General features: G+C 42.5%; 1 protein-coding gene across 1 annotated transcript; it reads right to left on the bottom strand.

Annotated features, from left to right (window-relative positions):
* Positions 1-354: 354 nt before the first annotated feature.
* Positions 355-13,979, bottom strand: LOC136628748 (zinc finger protein 420-like). The gene is made up of 7 exons (XM_066604847.1): positions 13,946-13,979; positions 12,105-12,205; positions 11,446-11,625; positions 11,240-11,363; positions 11,093-11,157; positions 10,495-10,582; positions 355-2,459 (listed from the first exon to the last, which is right to left on the bottom strand). Exons 1-7 carry the CDS (start codon positions 13,977-13,979, stop codon positions 379-381), a joined length of 2,673 nt encoding a protein of 890 aa, XP_066460944.1. The 3' UTR covers positions 355-378.
* Positions 13,980-17,170: the final 3,191 nt, after the last annotated feature.

The raw sequence follows: 17,170 nt of genomic DNA on the forward strand, positions 1-17,170 counted from the left end.
TTACTGTTTATGGACAGTGGTATCAATACATTTTTATCGTTTTCCTGGATCTAGATTTATGTGTGTATGTTCTTCCTTTTAGTTATTTCTTTAATAAAAGTTATATTTTATTATAATTCTTTTTGGTTAAGGGTCCACATAGTCAGTTTTAGGAAAATGGTGAGCACTGTGTAAGATGGAAAAATTTTGTGCAGTAACACAATTGACAAAGTTTGTGACTTTTTAGGCCAGAAAACTGGTGCAAGATCATTGATAAATCCTCCTCCTCCTCCTCCCAAACTGTGCATTGCTTTCCCTTTCTCCTGCATTACATAAAAACCAACTGCAAATGTTTTTTTGTCTTATGCCTGTCATTGAAATGCATTAAAAAAAAAAAGGCTACTTCCCAGTGTGAGTTCTTTGATGTTTAAGAAGATTTGATTTCCGAGTAAAACATTTCCCACATTCTGAACATGCAAATGGCTTCTCCCCTGTGTGAATTATTTGATGTTTAATAAGATTTGACTTTAGAGTAAAACATTTCCCACACTCTAAACATGAAAATGGCTTCACCCCTGTGTGAGTTATCTGATGTGTAACAAGATTTATTTTCTGGGTAAAACATTTGCCACATTCTGGACATGAAAATGGTTTCTCCCCTGTGTGACTTCTCTGATGTCTAACAAGATCTGGGTTACTAGGAAAACATTTTCCACATTCTGAACATTGAAATAGTTTCTCTCCAGTGTGAATTCTCTGATGCATATGTAAACCTGCAGTATACAGAAAAGACTTCCCACATTCTGAACATGAATATGGCTTTTCTCCTGTGTGAGTTCTCTGATGTTGATCAAGTTTTGATTTATGTTTAAAACATTTTCCACATTCTGAACATGAAAATAATTTTTCCCCTGTGTGAGTTCTCTGATGTATACATAGACCTGATTTATAAAGAAAAGATTTCCCACATTCTGAACAGGAATATGGTTTTTCTCCTGTGTGAATTCTCTGATGTTGAACAAGTTGTGATTTAATAAAAAAGCCTTTCCCACATTCTAAACACGAAAATAGCTTCTCTCCTGTGTGTACTTTCTGATGTCTGACAAGTTGGGATTTACTTCTAAAACATTTCCTACATTCTTTACATGAAAATGGCTTCTCTCCTGTGTGAATTCGCTGATGTGAAACAAAATCTGTTTTGGTATTAAAACATTTCCCACACTCTGAACATGTAAATGGCTTCTGGCCTGTGTGAATTCTCTCATGTGTAATAAGACCTGATTTATGTAGAAAGCATTCCCCACATTCTGAACATGAAAATGGCTTATCTCCTGTGTGATTTCTATAATGGTTTGCAAGTTGTGATTTAGTAGAAAAACATTTCCCACATTCTGAACATGAATATGGCTTCTCCCCTGTGTGTATTTTTTGATGCTGATAAAGACTGTATTTATCTCTACAACATTTACCACATTCAGAACATGAAAATGTTTTGTCCCCTGTGTGGCAATTTTGATGTTGATTAAGATGGGTTTTCACAGAAAAATATTTGCCACATATTGAACATGAAAATGGTTTCTTCCCTGTGTGAGTTCCTTCATGTTCAACAAGATAAGATTTCTTCGAGAAACCTTTCCCACATTCCGGACATGAAAATGGCTTCTCCCCAGTATGAGTCCTCTGATGTTTAACAAGATTTGATTTCAGGGAAAAACATTTTCCACAAATTGAACATGAGAACGGCTTCTCCCCTGTGTGAGTTCTCTGATGTTTAACAAGGTTTGATTTCAGAGTAAAACATTTCCAACAGATTGAACATGAGAACGGCTTTTCTCCTGTGTGAGCTCTTTGATGTTCAACAAGATCTGATTTCCTAGTAAAACATTTCCCACATTCTGAACATGTAAATAGCTTTTCTCCTGTGTGAGCTCTTTGATGTATAACAAGATTTGATTTCTTAGTAAAACATTTCCCACATTGTGAACATGAAAATGGCTTCTCTCCTGTGTGAGCTCTTTGATGTTCAAGAAGATGTGCTTTCCTTGAGAAACATTTCTCACATTCTGAACATGCAAATGGCTTCTTGCCTGTGTGAGTTCCCTGATATATTACAAGATCTGATTTGATTTTAAAACATCTCCCACATTCTGACTTTTCACCTGTGTAGATTTGCTGCTGATTAACAAGATCTGATTCACTTGTAAAGCATTTCCCACATACTGAACATGAATACGACTTCTCCCCTGTGTGAGCTCCTTCATGCTCTCCCCTTCTGTGACTTTTCTTTTGCTTATCAGTCTGTGATGAATTAGAAGATAGAATCTGTATAAGAGGATCAGATGATGGATCTTTACTGTGAAGGGCTGAGGGGATATCTGGGATAATATCAAGTTCTTCAAATGTATCTTGTGTGATTTCACTATCCTCTGCTTTACAATCTGTAGATATCAGATGCACATTTGAGTTCCAGATACTGTCATCTGCAGATAATAAGACTGATTTTACATTTTTTATGAAACAGCCTTAAAAATGATATTTTATAACATATCAGTCTAAAGACTTCATTACAAATTGCAAGTCATATAGCATTTATTAAGTAAGATAGTGGTGGAAATAAAAACTACAATATAACAGTAGACCTCAGAGTGAGGACTAGTAAATCATGATGTTCGGCCACAGGTTGTTCTTTTGTAGTTTCCCCTTTTGTGGTGAAGCCTCTATTTTCATAGGTTCATGTATTAGTGTACCTTGCAGAAAAATATCAAACAAGTGGCAGCATACATAGTGAAAAAATAGAAAAGTCCTTTTTATTCCTTCATTAAAAGTGCTCAGCAGAAAATCATAAAGGGACCTGGGAGTGTTATTAGGTGTCTGTCTCACAAACTCCTTGATACCTACATGCCCTTTATCACAGGCAAGATAGAGGAAGATGCAGAATTTATATATAGTTAAAATTAGGAGTGGATAAAAAAGAAGAACCCGACCTTTAGGGCTAATGCCCACAGCCGGATATCCACCGCGTTTCACTGCAGCTATTAGGTTCTATTGAACCTAATAGCTCAATGTACACGCTGCGGAATTCCACAGTGGAATTCGACAGCGTGAAATTACCAGCGGCATGTCCTATTTGCCGCAGGCATGCACGCGGACGGCTTCCATTGTAGTCAATGGAAGCCACCCGTCACGCAATACTTCCGCTGTAACACAGTGGAAGTATAGCATGAATACACACCCCGCCCACCGCCGCCCATGTCATATGACACTTGCCGCGCATCATGAGGGGCTTCGCGCAGTAGATCCGGAGTTGAGCATGGGGTCTTTGGGGCTGCACCGTGACGGACTCTGCTGCGGTATTCCGCTTGCGAAGCCCGTCATGGCCATGAGCATTAGGCCTTACAGTTTTAACTTTTAATAAAACCTATGCTTTCAGAGTAGATAAAAATCTGCAAAAAAAAAGATTCAGCACCGAGATCCACATGTGTTAATCTGAATCTGGCCTTATAACTAACTAATTGTGACTGTCATCAATAATATGGGGACGCTTTGGGATCTGAAAAAGGGTATGCAATAGATTTTGCACCATTTTCCTCCCCAAGCCTTGTATCCCTGTTCGTGGTAGCTCACAAGCTCAAGGTACATAAAACGACCTGTTGCATGCTAGTCAAGAACTCTCTCCGCTAGGCTATCAGGTCTTGGATAGTTCCATTGCTGAAACCTAGCCTTGTTCTTTATTTCCCAGTTACCTAGCCCCTGCCTCCTGGTCCTGACCCTGCCTTTGTACCGGATTTCACTTCCTATATAAGCCTAGCCCTGCCACTCCTTCAGTGCGTGATTATTGAGCTCCCAGCCTGTAATCAAGCTCCACTGCTACCTCATCCTCTGTACTGCAACTGAGAACACCTGCTAACGACCCGGCTTCCACTTGACTACGATTCCTGCCTCATCCTCTGTACTGCAACTGAGACCACCTGGTAACGACCTGTGGCTTACATTTCACTATGATACCTGCCTCATCCTCTGTAGTGCAACTGAGACTACCTGCTAACAACCCAGCTTCCACTTAACTACTCTCCAGTCCAGCTTGGCTACTACACCTAGGCTCCAATCCAGCGCCGATAAGACATTTCAAAATAATCACGCCCAAAAAATGGAGTCCGTAGTGACCACACTCAGGAAACAAGTCACTGAAATTCAGGAATTTTGTGCCTCCTACCGAGAGAAGGTTGTTGCTATGCAACGGGAGATGGAGGGGCTACAGAGACAGCTCTTGGATATCTGCATAACACTGCCAGCAAACTTTGCAAGTGACCTTCACCAATATTTGGGTTTCTTGTATTAATGCTGTATTTATTTCCAAATGCAGCCCACATTGTTTACCAGTGACTGGAAAATTGTATATTTTGTCATTAACCTCCTCACTAATGAGGTGCTTGCCTGGGTCTCGCCATACGTCGAGACCAACAGTAATCTCATTGACAGCCTCAATGCTTTCATGGCCACTATAGGACATATTTTTGATGATCCAAATCGCTGTGTTATGGCTGCCAGGTTGCATAGTCTTCTACTAGGGCGACGTTCTGTTGCAGAATATGCAGCAGAATTTAGTTCCTGGGCTAATGATACCACGTTGACTCTTGCTGCACAACAGAGCTAATTTTGCCAGGGATTATCTAAGTGGGTAAAAGACGAACTTGCTAGAGTGGAGACTCCTGATAACCTGTAGGACTTCATCCAGTTATGCATCTGGATAGATCAAAGACTTTCCAAGGGGTGAAGGGAGAGATTGCGGGGTTCAGTCACCAGCACCCCGTATTCTTTTAGTCCCCACCTAAGGACTGAAGCTGTGCCCAAACCCATGCAGTCATCTGCAGACCTCTCTCTATCATGGAAAAAGAAATGCGCCGGGCTGAAAATCAGTGCCTCTACTGTGGGAGTTCAGGACATTATGACCTAAACTGTCCAAGCAAGCCCCAAAGGTCTCTTGCCTTGGCCCACACCAAGCCAATGGCCAATCTAGTCATCATGAACCAAGAGGATGCAACCAAATACACCTTTTCACCAGTAAATCAGGATGGTGTGGGAACCCTTCCCCCACTCCACCATTTTGTCCTCCCAATTGAGATTGTAATGGGCAATCAGAAGACACAGTGCTCAGTGATGTTGGACTCGGGAGTGGGTGAGAACTTCATGGATTTAACGTTCGCTCATGACAAAGACATTACAACCAGACTCAGGTCCATACTGATAGATATGGAAACCGTGGATTGGTCACCCTTACCTTCAGGCCCCGTCACATAGGAAACAATTGAATTGGAGCTCCACATGAACCCTGACCACCACGAAACAATCAGCTTCCAGCTCATCTCATCCCCCAAGTTTCCAGTGATTCTCTGAATCCCCTGGATTTCTCCCCATTATCCCTCTATCAACTGGGAAACCAGGACCATTGTCTTCCCCTCAGAATACTGTAAGGAAAACTGCCAGATGGCACCATCCCATCCTAAGCCAGTACAGGACCTCGAGGATGAGCAAGAGGACCTAAAGAAATTACCAGAAGGCGAGTGGAAGACGGCCTTCAGGGCAAGATATGGACACTTTGAATCCCTAGTGATGCCGTTCGGTCTTTGCAATGCGCCCGCCACCTCCCAGCACTTTATCAACAATGCTTTTCGAGACCTGCTGAATCAATTTGTGGTGGCATATCTTGACGACATCCTCATATTCTCTGACAATTTGGAGGAACATCGCGGACACATTCCGGTGGTCTTGGAACAGCTCCAAAAGAATAATTTCTATATCAAGTTAGAGAAATGTGAGTTTTAACAGACTCAAATACAATTCTTTGGACACATTATCTCCCCAGAGAGCTTAAGTATGGATCCCAGCAAGATTAAAGCTGTCCTGGATTGGCCCATTCCTAAAAATCTGAAGCAAGTACAGCGCCTGATTGGTTTCACGAATTTCTGCAGGAAGTTTATCAAGGACTTCTCAAAAGTCATCTCTCCCATCATCTGCCTCACAAAGAAAGTGCACACATTTTCCTGGTTCCCAGAGCCACAAACTGCTTTTTAAAAACTAAAGACTCCATTTACCTCAGCACCAATACTGATCCACCCAAACCCAGAGTTGCCTTTTGTTGTGGAGTTGGACACCTCCGATTCCGCTGTGGGAGCCATTTTGTTATAGCGAATGGGAGATAAGATACAACTACACCCTTGTGCATTTCTATCCTACATGTTGTCACCCACAGAGAAAAACTACGATGTGAGGAACAAGGAGCTTCTGGCCATCAAAGTGGAGACACCCCTTGGAAGGAGGCCATTATCCAGTGACAGTTCTTACTGACCATAAAAATTTAGAGTTACTCCGCAATGCTAAGAGGTTATCTGCGAAACCAGCACGATGGGGCTTGTTCTTCCCCAGGTTTAATCTTATAGTGTTCTACCACCCCGGTGCCCGAAATGGCAAGGCAGATGCACTATACAGGATAACTTCAGAGTCTGAAGAGAGGGCAAATACTGTTGACACAACTCTGTCCCCCAAAAATTTTTTGGCCATCTTACACTCTGAAGACCTCCTAACAAAGCTTAAGGGAAGATGTGAAAAACACCTGTTCTTAAGTCGTCCTTCTAGGGATGTGAAGCTTTTCTTTACAGAAGGGCTATGGAGGCAAGAACAATAACTGTATGTTCCCGAAGCTGCTCGACTCAAAGTCCTTAAACTAGTCCACCATTCCAAGTTGGCTGGTCACCAGGGAGCCACAAAGACTTCAGAACCTCTACTTCATTCCTTCTGGTGGCCTGACTGCAGCAGGGATGTGAAAAAGTATGTCATCTCTTGCGAGGTATGTGCTTCGAACAAGACGCCACGAGCTTGCCCTCCAGAGTTGCTACAGCCCCTTCCAATCCCATGCAGGCCCTGGGGATCTATATCCATGGATTTTATAGTGGATCTACATTAAAATCAGGATCCCTCAAAAGGGATGACTGCTGTCCTTGTGGTCATGGATCAACTTATGAAGATGGCCCACTTCATTCCCGTAGAAAAGTTTTCCACTGTACCCCACAGACTTAATGATTCGGGACGTTTTCCAATTACACAAAATTCTTGATGATATGGTCTCTGACAGATGGTTCCAGTTTACCACAAGGTTTTGGAGACATTTCTGCACGGCTCTTAGTATTACCGTAAATCTCTCCTCTGCCTTTTATCCGCAGTCTAACGGCCAGATGGAAAGAACAAATTAAACTTTGGAGCAATATCTCTGCTGCTTTATCTCTCATCTACAGGATGACTGGGTGGATTATTTAGCAACAGCAGAGTTCACTTACAACAATCCTCAACACAGTTCTACCGCCCAGAGCCCGTTCTATTCCAACTACACTACATATCCTGTCTTTATTCCTGGCCTCCCTATTAACACTCCGGTCCCAATGGTTAACCATGGACTGACAGCGTTAGCAGAAACTCAGAAGCAATTAAAAGAGACCTTACAGGAAGCCCAGAATACCTACAAGAATGTGTCTGACCCTCATTGTCAAGCAGCTCCTACCTTCCAGGTTGGACAAGTACGGACATGTGCACACACCATAGGGAATGCATTGTTGCAAATAGAAGCGTGTTTTTGTACGTGCGTATGTGTGTGAACCCACCCTAACCAATTAAAGACACCGCCTATTTTTCCATTTTAGTTTTTTCCTCCCCGCCTTTAAAAAATCGTAACTCCTTCATTTATCCATCAACGTTGCTGTATAAGGGCTTGTTTTTTGCAGGATGAGTTGTATTTTTAATGGTGCTATTTAACATACCATACAATGTACTTAAAAAACGTAAAAAATTCTAAGTGAAGTAAAATGAAAAAAAAAACAAAAAAAACATTCGGATATCTTTCGGTGCGTCTTGTTTCTACGGCACACGAACTGCAACAAAAATTACACGATAACTTTATTCTATGGGTCAGTACGATTGCTACGATACCAAACTTCTGACGCCATCTTCTGCGCATAATAACTTCTTTATTTTTCCATCCACGTAGTTTTGCGAAGGCTCATTTTTTGCGAGACATCCTGTAGTTTAAGTTGGTACCATTTCGGAATATATACGAATTTTTGATAGTTTTTTATTGCCTTTTTTCTGGGAGACCGAAAAGGTGCATTCCTGGCGTTCTTTTTTGGGTTTTTTTCAGACAACGTTCACCAAGCATTTTTGTTTTATGATTTAAGTTTTATTATTATAGATATGGCAAAAGAGGGGTGATTTAAACTTTTATAACTTTTTTTTTTTAACAATTAGTAAAACTTCATTGAACTTATTTTTACTTCCTTTTTTAGCCCCCCCCCCCCCCTAGGGGAGCACAACGAGCAATACTTTAATCGCTCCTGCAGTATGATGTAATGCCATAGCATTACATCATACTGCAATCTGACAGGAAAGCTATCAAGCCATGCCATGGGAATGGCATGATAGGCAATCTGCCAAGACAGCCCTGGGACCTTTCAGGAGGACCCTGGCTGCCATAACACCCGCACGACTCCCTGCAATCTCATTGCGGGGGGGCCGTATGAGATCCCCGAACATCATTCAGGGGATTTACATGCTGCTGTAAGAATTGACAGCAGCATTTAAAGGGTTAATAGCGCTGATCAGCCGCGTGGCTGACTGCAGCTACTGCCTGCGGGTGTCAGCTGTAATAAACAACTAATGCCCATGCTGTATGAAGATAGGTCGCCCTGTAATCTCTCTTTATACATAGCCTGACACTGTACAAGGTAAATGTACGTTGTGGAGTGTTAAGGCGTTAAAAAAGCTAGGGGCAAAAAATAATGTAAAAAGCAGAGAAAAGCAGCAAAGATGGCGACACAGAGACTCAATGCCAGAGAGAGTAAAGCGAACTCTAAATCGTTCTTCAGAAATATAAAAATTGTAAAAACATTAATACTGTGTGATGAGCATGATGAGGAGAAAGCAAATCTATTAAATAGTTTTTTCTCTAGTGTATTTACTCAGAAAAATGAAATGTCAGGTGAAATGCAGAGTTATAAAGTAAACTCTCCTTAAATGTCACCAGTCTAATGGTCAATCTACATGGGCCTACAGTTGTTTAAATAAATGTACGAGTGCTGACATCACCGCTAAGTTTGTCAGCATTCGTGTAGACTGTTAACACACAAAGATTTTGCCGCTGGATCGCAGGCTTCTCATTGGCTGCTCACTCTGCCTTTCACCTCCTTTGTGAATCATGGAGTGGTGAGCATTTACAAAGGACAAGAAGCCAGCGATCCAGTTAGTATTTACACTGAACAATTATCAATTACATTTAAATGGGCCATAACCCAAGAAAAAGAGCCACAGATTAAAATAGACAAATCCGTGGCCTTGTTTGTATACACCGCTGGGTTCTAAGCAATTAATTAATCTGCTAGACAAACCATTTTTTCTAATATTTAAGGACTCTAAATTGGCATACAGCAAATGTGGTGCCGATATTCAAAAAATGGTCAAAAAGTGAATCTGGAAACTATAGGCCAGTAAGTCTAACTTTCATGCTATATAACACCATATCAGCATCGGTTTATAAGGGGTCGCTCCTGTCAAACCAATCTGATCAGTTATATGGGAACATGATAAGAACATTGTTCTTCCTCTTCACAAGTCACAGGTCAGACCACACATGAACAATTGTGGACAGTTTGGGGCACTGGTACTCAAGAAGAACATACCAGAGCTTGAGTAGGTACAAAGGCGGGAAACTAAATTAACAAATGGAATAGGAGGAGTACAATACCCAGAGAGGATATCACAATAAGGGTTATTTAGTGTAGAAAAAAGACAGCTGATGGGCAACCTATGTATAAATATATTGAGGTTCAATAGAGAGATCTCTTCCAAAATCTATGTTTATCAAGAACTGTGACTGTTACAAGAGGGCAAGCTCTGCATCTACAGGGAAAACATCAACAAAAAAAGGTGTTGTTTACTGTAAGAGCAGTGAGACTATGGAACTCTCTGCCTGAGAACGTGGTGATGGTGAACTCACTAAAAGAGTAATAGAAGGGTCTGCACGTCTTTCTTGTGTGTTACAATATTTCATGCCATAGTCACTGATTACATTAGCAGGGTCTGTGATTCATGAAATTATTCTGATTGCAAGACTTTGAGTTGGTAAGGATTTTTTTTCCCTGAAATAAGAAAAATTGGCTTCTATCTCAGTCACCATCTGAATTATAGATGCTTCGTGTAAAGGTACCTTAAGTAAGCTCTCAGCTGTTCCCACAATGACCCCTTCCAAAAGACAATACAGGCTATGCCAAGTGTGGGGAGTCATCGCGCCATTATGGTATAGACAATGTGTGTTTAAGGAGCTAAGCAGTAGGTCCAGAGACTTAATCGCCCAGGACACTATTGTATTAGTTTAGAGCCCAGATGGGAAGCCCTTCATGTTGTTCTGTAATGCTTACATTGTGTGTATTTGGTGATATAAAGCTGGATGATATCCGTTTTAATCATGCTACTCACCTGGGTGGTTATCTGTAGGAATCTGCTCTTCAAACTCTTCTTTGACCATCACAATTGTCACTGTATTATCCATATGCTGATATAAAAGCTGTGAGACAAATACTGTAAGTCAGCAGACAGTTTGAGAAGTCATGTGGAATGTTTTACATGACATGAAAAGATCATTAATTATTATGACGACCAAATATGACCTAACAGGAGTAGTTATCTGAGCCACATAGCTGCAGGGCTAGAAGCCGGACATATATATTAGATGGTGGCTCAATGACCCCTCAGGAACCTCATACACATGTATATTCGGCATGGCTAGACACGCTGCACGTTGTCTCAGTGGAGGAGATCAGCGGCTACCAGACACATCCGCTGTTTGTCTTGGAGGAAATAAAGGAGCAGATAGATATAAATCCAACCTGTTGGCTCCTTATTCCCATCAGCAGTCTCCACCGCCAGAAAACTGGGAGAAGATCCCAACAACATGTAATGTCTCTGGTCAGCGGTAATCCTGCCATCTCCACCGGCCACAAGGAGAAGACATCTAATAAGACTGAAGACAAGAGCTTCACAGCCTTCTACAGATCAGAAGGACATCTCCATGTACCTGATGGTCCTGTGGAAGAACAGGACGGGGACATCTCTCTGGTGGGCTTCTCTTACTGGATGGAACTGGAGGAAATACAGACAGACACTGAAGTCATTCTTTACATACAGATAATAAAGTCCCCGTGTATTTAGTCCTGTCTATTACCTGGTGATGGGAGCGGCTGGCGGGTCTCCATCATGGCGTCCTTGCACAGATCCTTGTGTCCTTCTAAATACTCCCACTCCCCCATGGAGAAATAGACAGCGACATCCTGACACCTTATAGGAGCCTGACAACACAATATACAGTCATCACCCACAAGCCTTCAGTGCTGTTACTGTATAATGTACCAGCATTCCCTGCAGCATCACCTCTCCAGTCAGCAGCTCAATCATCTTGTTGGTGAGTTCTAGAATCTTCTGTACATTGATGTCCTCATATATCAGGGGCTGAGGTGGGGGCCCCATGATTGGGCTCGGGGTTCTTCCCCATCCTTCACACACAGCAGCCCGACAGCAATCACTAGAGGTCTTCTTCGCTATTGTGTAATTCTGTTTATGAGGAGACATTAATAAGTATTGCTACAGACATTTCCAGAGCCCATCACCTCTTCAGTCTATCAACTATTACCATAAATAAAAATGATGTAATGTGACATCATTAAAATCTCTCCCCTCTCCAGTGACATCATCTGTTAACCCCATAGATAAGAATGATGTGATGTGACATAATCAGAATCTCTCCCCTCTCCAGTGATATCATCTCTGTTTACTATACATAAGAATGATGTAATGTGACATCATCAGAATCTCTCCCCCTCTCCAGTGATATCATCTCTGTTTACTATACATAAGAATGATGTAATGTGACATCATCAGAATCTCTCACCTCTCCAGTGACATCATCTGTTATTACCATAGATAAGAATGATGTAATGTGACATCATCAGAATCTCTCACCTCTCCAGTGACATCATCTGTTATTACCATAGATAAGAATGGCATGATATGACATCATCAGGATTTCTCACCTCTCCAGTAAGCTGGAAGAGTATCTCTAGGGCGAGATTCAATATACTTTCTGTCATCTTGTCCCTGCCCTTCTCCTTTCTTGATTCTACATTGTAGAAACCTGAATAGAAAGACGCACCAATGTTGAAACCTCATAAAATCCCACATAAAACATACAATTACTGGAGATAATGAGGGAAAACTTTTGAGCAGATAATAAAGTGTAGATTTTGTTTTTTCTCTTTTTGTTTGAATTGGAACAATCTTGTCAAGTCAGTTCCTCCATGTTTCACGGTTTTGGATACACGTAAGGACTACAGCCAATCATGACATACATATTGGTATTACCATCTTGACCAATCTTCTGAATGCAATGAATGTATACAGAAACTTAACCCATTTAGGACCAGCCACTGTATATATACGACGGCTGGTCCTGGGCTTAGAGGACCGCTGATAGTAAAAAAATACGTTGGTGCTCTAAGTCTCCTGCCTCTGCAATCAGTCAGAGACAGGAACCGGTTATCAGCTGTTAGTGACAGCTGATATCCGGGAGCAGAAGGCAGGAGGGGTTTTTAACCCTTCCTGCCTTCTGCTTCCCCGATATACAGTGCTCAATGAGCACTGTCTGGGCAAAGTGAAAGTAAGAAGTAAGAAGTACTTTCACTACGGGAGCCTCGGGGGGTCATGTGACCTCCTGGGATTCACTGCTACTGCAGAGCTGGATGGTCAGACTTAGACCCTGGCAGCTCTGCAGGTGACTAATGTCACCACAGGGGTTGCTTTCCCCTGTAACTGGGAATCCTATGGACGCCCCAGCTACAGTGGGAAAATGTCAAATAAAGTTAAAAAAAAATGTGAATGTCCCCCAGAGGTCTTACATGACGTCATGGGGGACATAGATAGTAAAATACACAATTACATACATGAGTAAAACAAAACAGAATAAATAACAGAATAAAACAACAATACATACAAAAGAAAGAGAATAACACAAAGCAGACGCCAACAAAAACCGTCGCCGTATGCGCCCTGTAAACCAAAACCATACATACTATATATCAAAATGTCCTAAATAAATAGAGGAACCCATTTCCATACTTTATTTTAATGTAAATACAAAAATAATTTTTTTTAAAACTGTAAATGTTAAAAAAATCATTTTTTTTAGCATTTTACTCCCAATAAAACTAAAAACGGGAAAAAAAAGTCAATGAAAAAGATATTTAAAAAATAGTCCTATATGTCACGGGGAAAAAAACGCAGCAAAAATAATTTTGGTAGCTAAAGGAAAAAAAATGGAGCAGTAAAACCGCCACATGGGTAAAATCCCTAAAAAGTATCTGGTCCTTAAGGTAGAAAACAACCTGGTCCTTAAGGGGTTAAAGGAACCTCGGGCGAATCGGCACTGGATTGGGGGCAGATTTTATGTATATTGTAATTTTAACAATTCAAATGACAGATTAGTTTTGTTCTTAGAGCTGGACAATCCAATCACTTAATTGCTATATACAGCAATCAATGTCGGATGCAGTGCACTCCCAATCCCTGGGGCTGACATGCACATCACCACCCACAGAGGAGGAACAAGTATGTACAGTGTGTCAGCTCCAACAAGGTTTTATCAAGCATAAACAGCACATGATAGTCAGTGTATATATTTATTTATTTATTTATTTTAGACTGGGCGTGCATAAAGAACAGACAACAGAAATCCATATATATATATATTTTGCCATAGATAGATATAGATGTTGGCTTTCAATTAGTGACAAATTAAGTTTTTAACCACACAAAGTTAGAGGTAGGTGGAAGGTCATTAAAAGTTACCTGAAATCATTTTTAATGACCTTCCACCTACCTCTAACTTTTTCATTGGTGCCAATGTGCACCATAACCGCTGGGTCCTCACCAGCCTCTCCCAGTAATCTGTCAACTCAATCCACGATGTGTCAAGCTCAAGTGCCAGGAAGAGAATACACTTTCTGATGAACCCGGTCATTGTGGCAGATTGCTCTGTCTGTACCCCTAATAATTAAATCCCCTATTATCAGGACCAGCCTAGCCTACCCCGCACTCCTATTCCCCTTCTTTTAGAGAAGATATCCCCATGGCGATCAGAGGGCATGTTGTTCTGCAGCATTCCTAATCCTGTACTGGCACCCCCCTCTTCTACCAACTTTGCAAACGTGTTGGGGTGTGCTGATTCAGGACTAGCCTCCCTAGCACATTTCCCTCCATCTCTCCTTCTGTCACCCAGCGAGCTTTTTGATTATCCTGTACTGCCATGATACCATCAATCCCACATATATCCCAGCAAGCGTCTGCTTAGTGAGCACCCAAATACTTTGCATGTGATCAGTGGATCCCAGTGTTGAAAGCTGCACATTTAGATCCAGGATCTGTGCTTCCAAATGCACAAACCGCTAACATGTCCTACAGCAATATGCACCCTCGAATGGCTGGTCAAGGACTGCATACATGGCACAAGATGTACACCGGACATCATTGTCAAACATTGAGCACATTCTAGATGAGGATCATACAGATAGATTACATAAAAGTAATATATGCAAAAGTAAAAATGGATAAGCGGTAAATAAATTCAAGTGACTCTTCTAAAATCCCTGAAAGTCACTAATCTCAAGTCACACACTTAAGGAACAGCACACGTTAGAAGACAGTGTACTTGGAATACAGCACACTATAGATGAGCGAGTATACTCGCTAAAGGCAATTGCTCAAGCGAGCATTGCCTTTAGCGAGTATCTCCCCCGCTCGAGACTGCAGGTTCGGGTGCCGGCAGCGGGCACGGAGCTGCGGGGAAGAGCGGGGAGGAACGGAGGGGAGATCTCTCTCTCCCTCTCCCCCCCCCCCCCCCCCCCCCCCCCGTTCCCTCCTGCTGACAGCCGCTACTCACCGCTCCCCGCGCCGGCACCCGAACCTGCAGTCTCGAGCGGGGGAGATACTCGCTAAAGGCAATGCTCGCTCGAGCAATTGCCTTTAGCGAGTATACTCGCTCATCTCTACAGCACACACATTGAGCCCGCACACTCACTTATGTTTGCTATATATAGCTTTTAGCTGTAATACCCCTTCTCCTCCTCCTCTGATTGATGATAATGATGAATAGCCACTCACACGGCTACTATATATTGGGAGTGGAGTGACTGCTTAGTATTATACTTTTATAAAGTAGCGCCAAGTCCCATTGATATGTGTACCAATTTATCACAGAATGCCAGCCATTTTTTTCTCACTAATTAATGATGAGTTTCAAACTGTAAGTCATCCAAAGAAACTTATGAATAACCTCACAAGAACGTCTAGCTATCAAGTCATTGTTGGGCAGTGACAAGGGTTGAAGTACTGTTATCCAATGGAGAGTCGATTATCTTGCAAATGATGAACTGGTTTTATCAATGTTGCTTCTCTCCCTTTTTTTCTCATTTTCCCTGAAACCTATATATGCCTGATATTGATGACCTATGCAGTGGTTAAACTGTCTTCTAGCCTTATCAGTTAAGATACTAATGTTCATTTCAACCGCTAACTAAGGGTAGGCACCACTGACAATAGGAATAAGCTACTCTGAGTATTGCCATCAAACTACAAGTAGCTCATATCCAAAAAGTGCTATCACAGCACACATATCTTTCACAGCAACTGGCACCTCAACTATAAATAATTGTATTAAGGGCCAATAAGCCATATTTATCTCTCTGTGTGTATATTAGAGAGAGAGATGACCCTGTGTATTGATGGAGCTGCATGTTTCATCTGATCAACTGACTAATAATTGCGTTCAGTTGATCTTGTGAGAAACATCGAATTAGAACGATCTGATCCTGTTTAGAGATGAGCGAGCACTAAAATGCTCGGGTGCTCGTTACTGGAGTTAAGCTTTTCGTAATGCTCGAGAGCTCGTTTCGAGTAACGAACCCCATTTAAGTCAATGGGAGACTCGAGCATTTTTGAAGGTGACCGGTGCTCCGCATAGCAGAGGTTGTGTGAATCACCTGAAAACATCAGCCTGCGTCCACAGCGTACTCGAATTTTTCCCAGCGCAGCGTTCAGCTGTCCTCATGCCACACAGTCGCTTGATAGCCACACCACCCTCATGTCTATTTATAAGTGTGTATTGGATTAGGAGGAACAGGAGACAAACACTGCAGAGGGTTGGCAGGGCCAGGCAGCGACCCTCTTTGAAAATGTGGACGATATCCCACTTTGCTGATGAGAATTGATGATAAATTAACGCATGATTAGAAGTCCAATCCCATGCCACCTCTATGACAATATTGTCTGGGGCCACAAACGTGACCCAAAAGGGGACTCAGACGCCAGTACTTCCACCCATCTCCACAATTCAGAAACACATTCTAAAACCAAAGATTGGTTTGAAGCAGGAGGTGTTGCAAAAGTAGCCACCACAGGTATATAGTGACCCTGTGAAAGTCGCATTAACCCTTTCCAGTCCAATGTCGGGCCTGCCCCGACATCATCATTTTCCTCCACAGCTCCGATGTCGGGGCAGGCCCGACACTGCAGTGCAGGAGTGGATCTGCACCCGATCGTCAGGCACATCGGGTGCAGATGCACTCCTTTACTGGTCGTCATCGAGGACCCCCGAGGAGAAGGCAGAAAGGGTTTTTAACCCTTTCTGCCCACTTCTTTATACATTACATAGCGCTCAATTAGCGCTATGCAATGCATAGATTCCGGCCGGCGATCATGTGACCGCCGGTGTTACCTGACCCCCGGCGGTCACATGAACGCCGAGCCGGGAGCCTGCACCGTGCAAGGACCTGCTTACCTGACCAGCGTCTTGTGCATTCTCCTTCTGTCTCCCGACCCGGCGATCATGTGACCGCCAGGTGTCACCTGACCCCAGCGGTCACATGATCGCCGAGCCGGGAGGCAGAAGGAGAATGCGGAAGATGCCGGTCAGGTAAGCAGGTCCCTCCCTGCATCCTCCTGAACTCTGTCAGATCAGGAGGGTGCAGGAAAAACAGATATTTTTGGTATAACTTACCGTAAAATTTCTTTCTCGTCACGTTCATTGGGGGCCACAGCCTAGACCATG

Source organism: Eleutherodactylus coqui, chromosome 5, assembly GCF_035609145.1.
Source record: "Eleutherodactylus coqui strain aEleCoq1 chromosome 5, aEleCoq1.hap1, whole genome shotgun sequence".
Classification (NCBI taxonomy): Eukaryota; Metazoa; Chordata; class Amphibia; order Anura; family Eleutherodactylidae; genus Eleutherodactylus; species Eleutherodactylus coqui.

Bases quoted from the DNA above. Each gene is read 5' to 3' on its own strand.
- LOC136628748 (XM_066604847.1), bottom strand. From the start codon at position 13,979: ATGGTGCACATTGGCACCAATGAAAAAGTTAGAG. The intron at 12,206-13,945 runs GTAGGTGGAAGG...CTTTCTATTCAG, and splicing joins CACCAATGAAAAAGTTAGAG to GTTTCTACAATGTAGAATCA. The intron at 11,364-11,445 runs GTGATGCTGCAG...TTGTGTTGTCAG, and splicing joins TTGAGCTGCTGACTGGAGAG to GCTCCTATAAGGTGTCAGGA.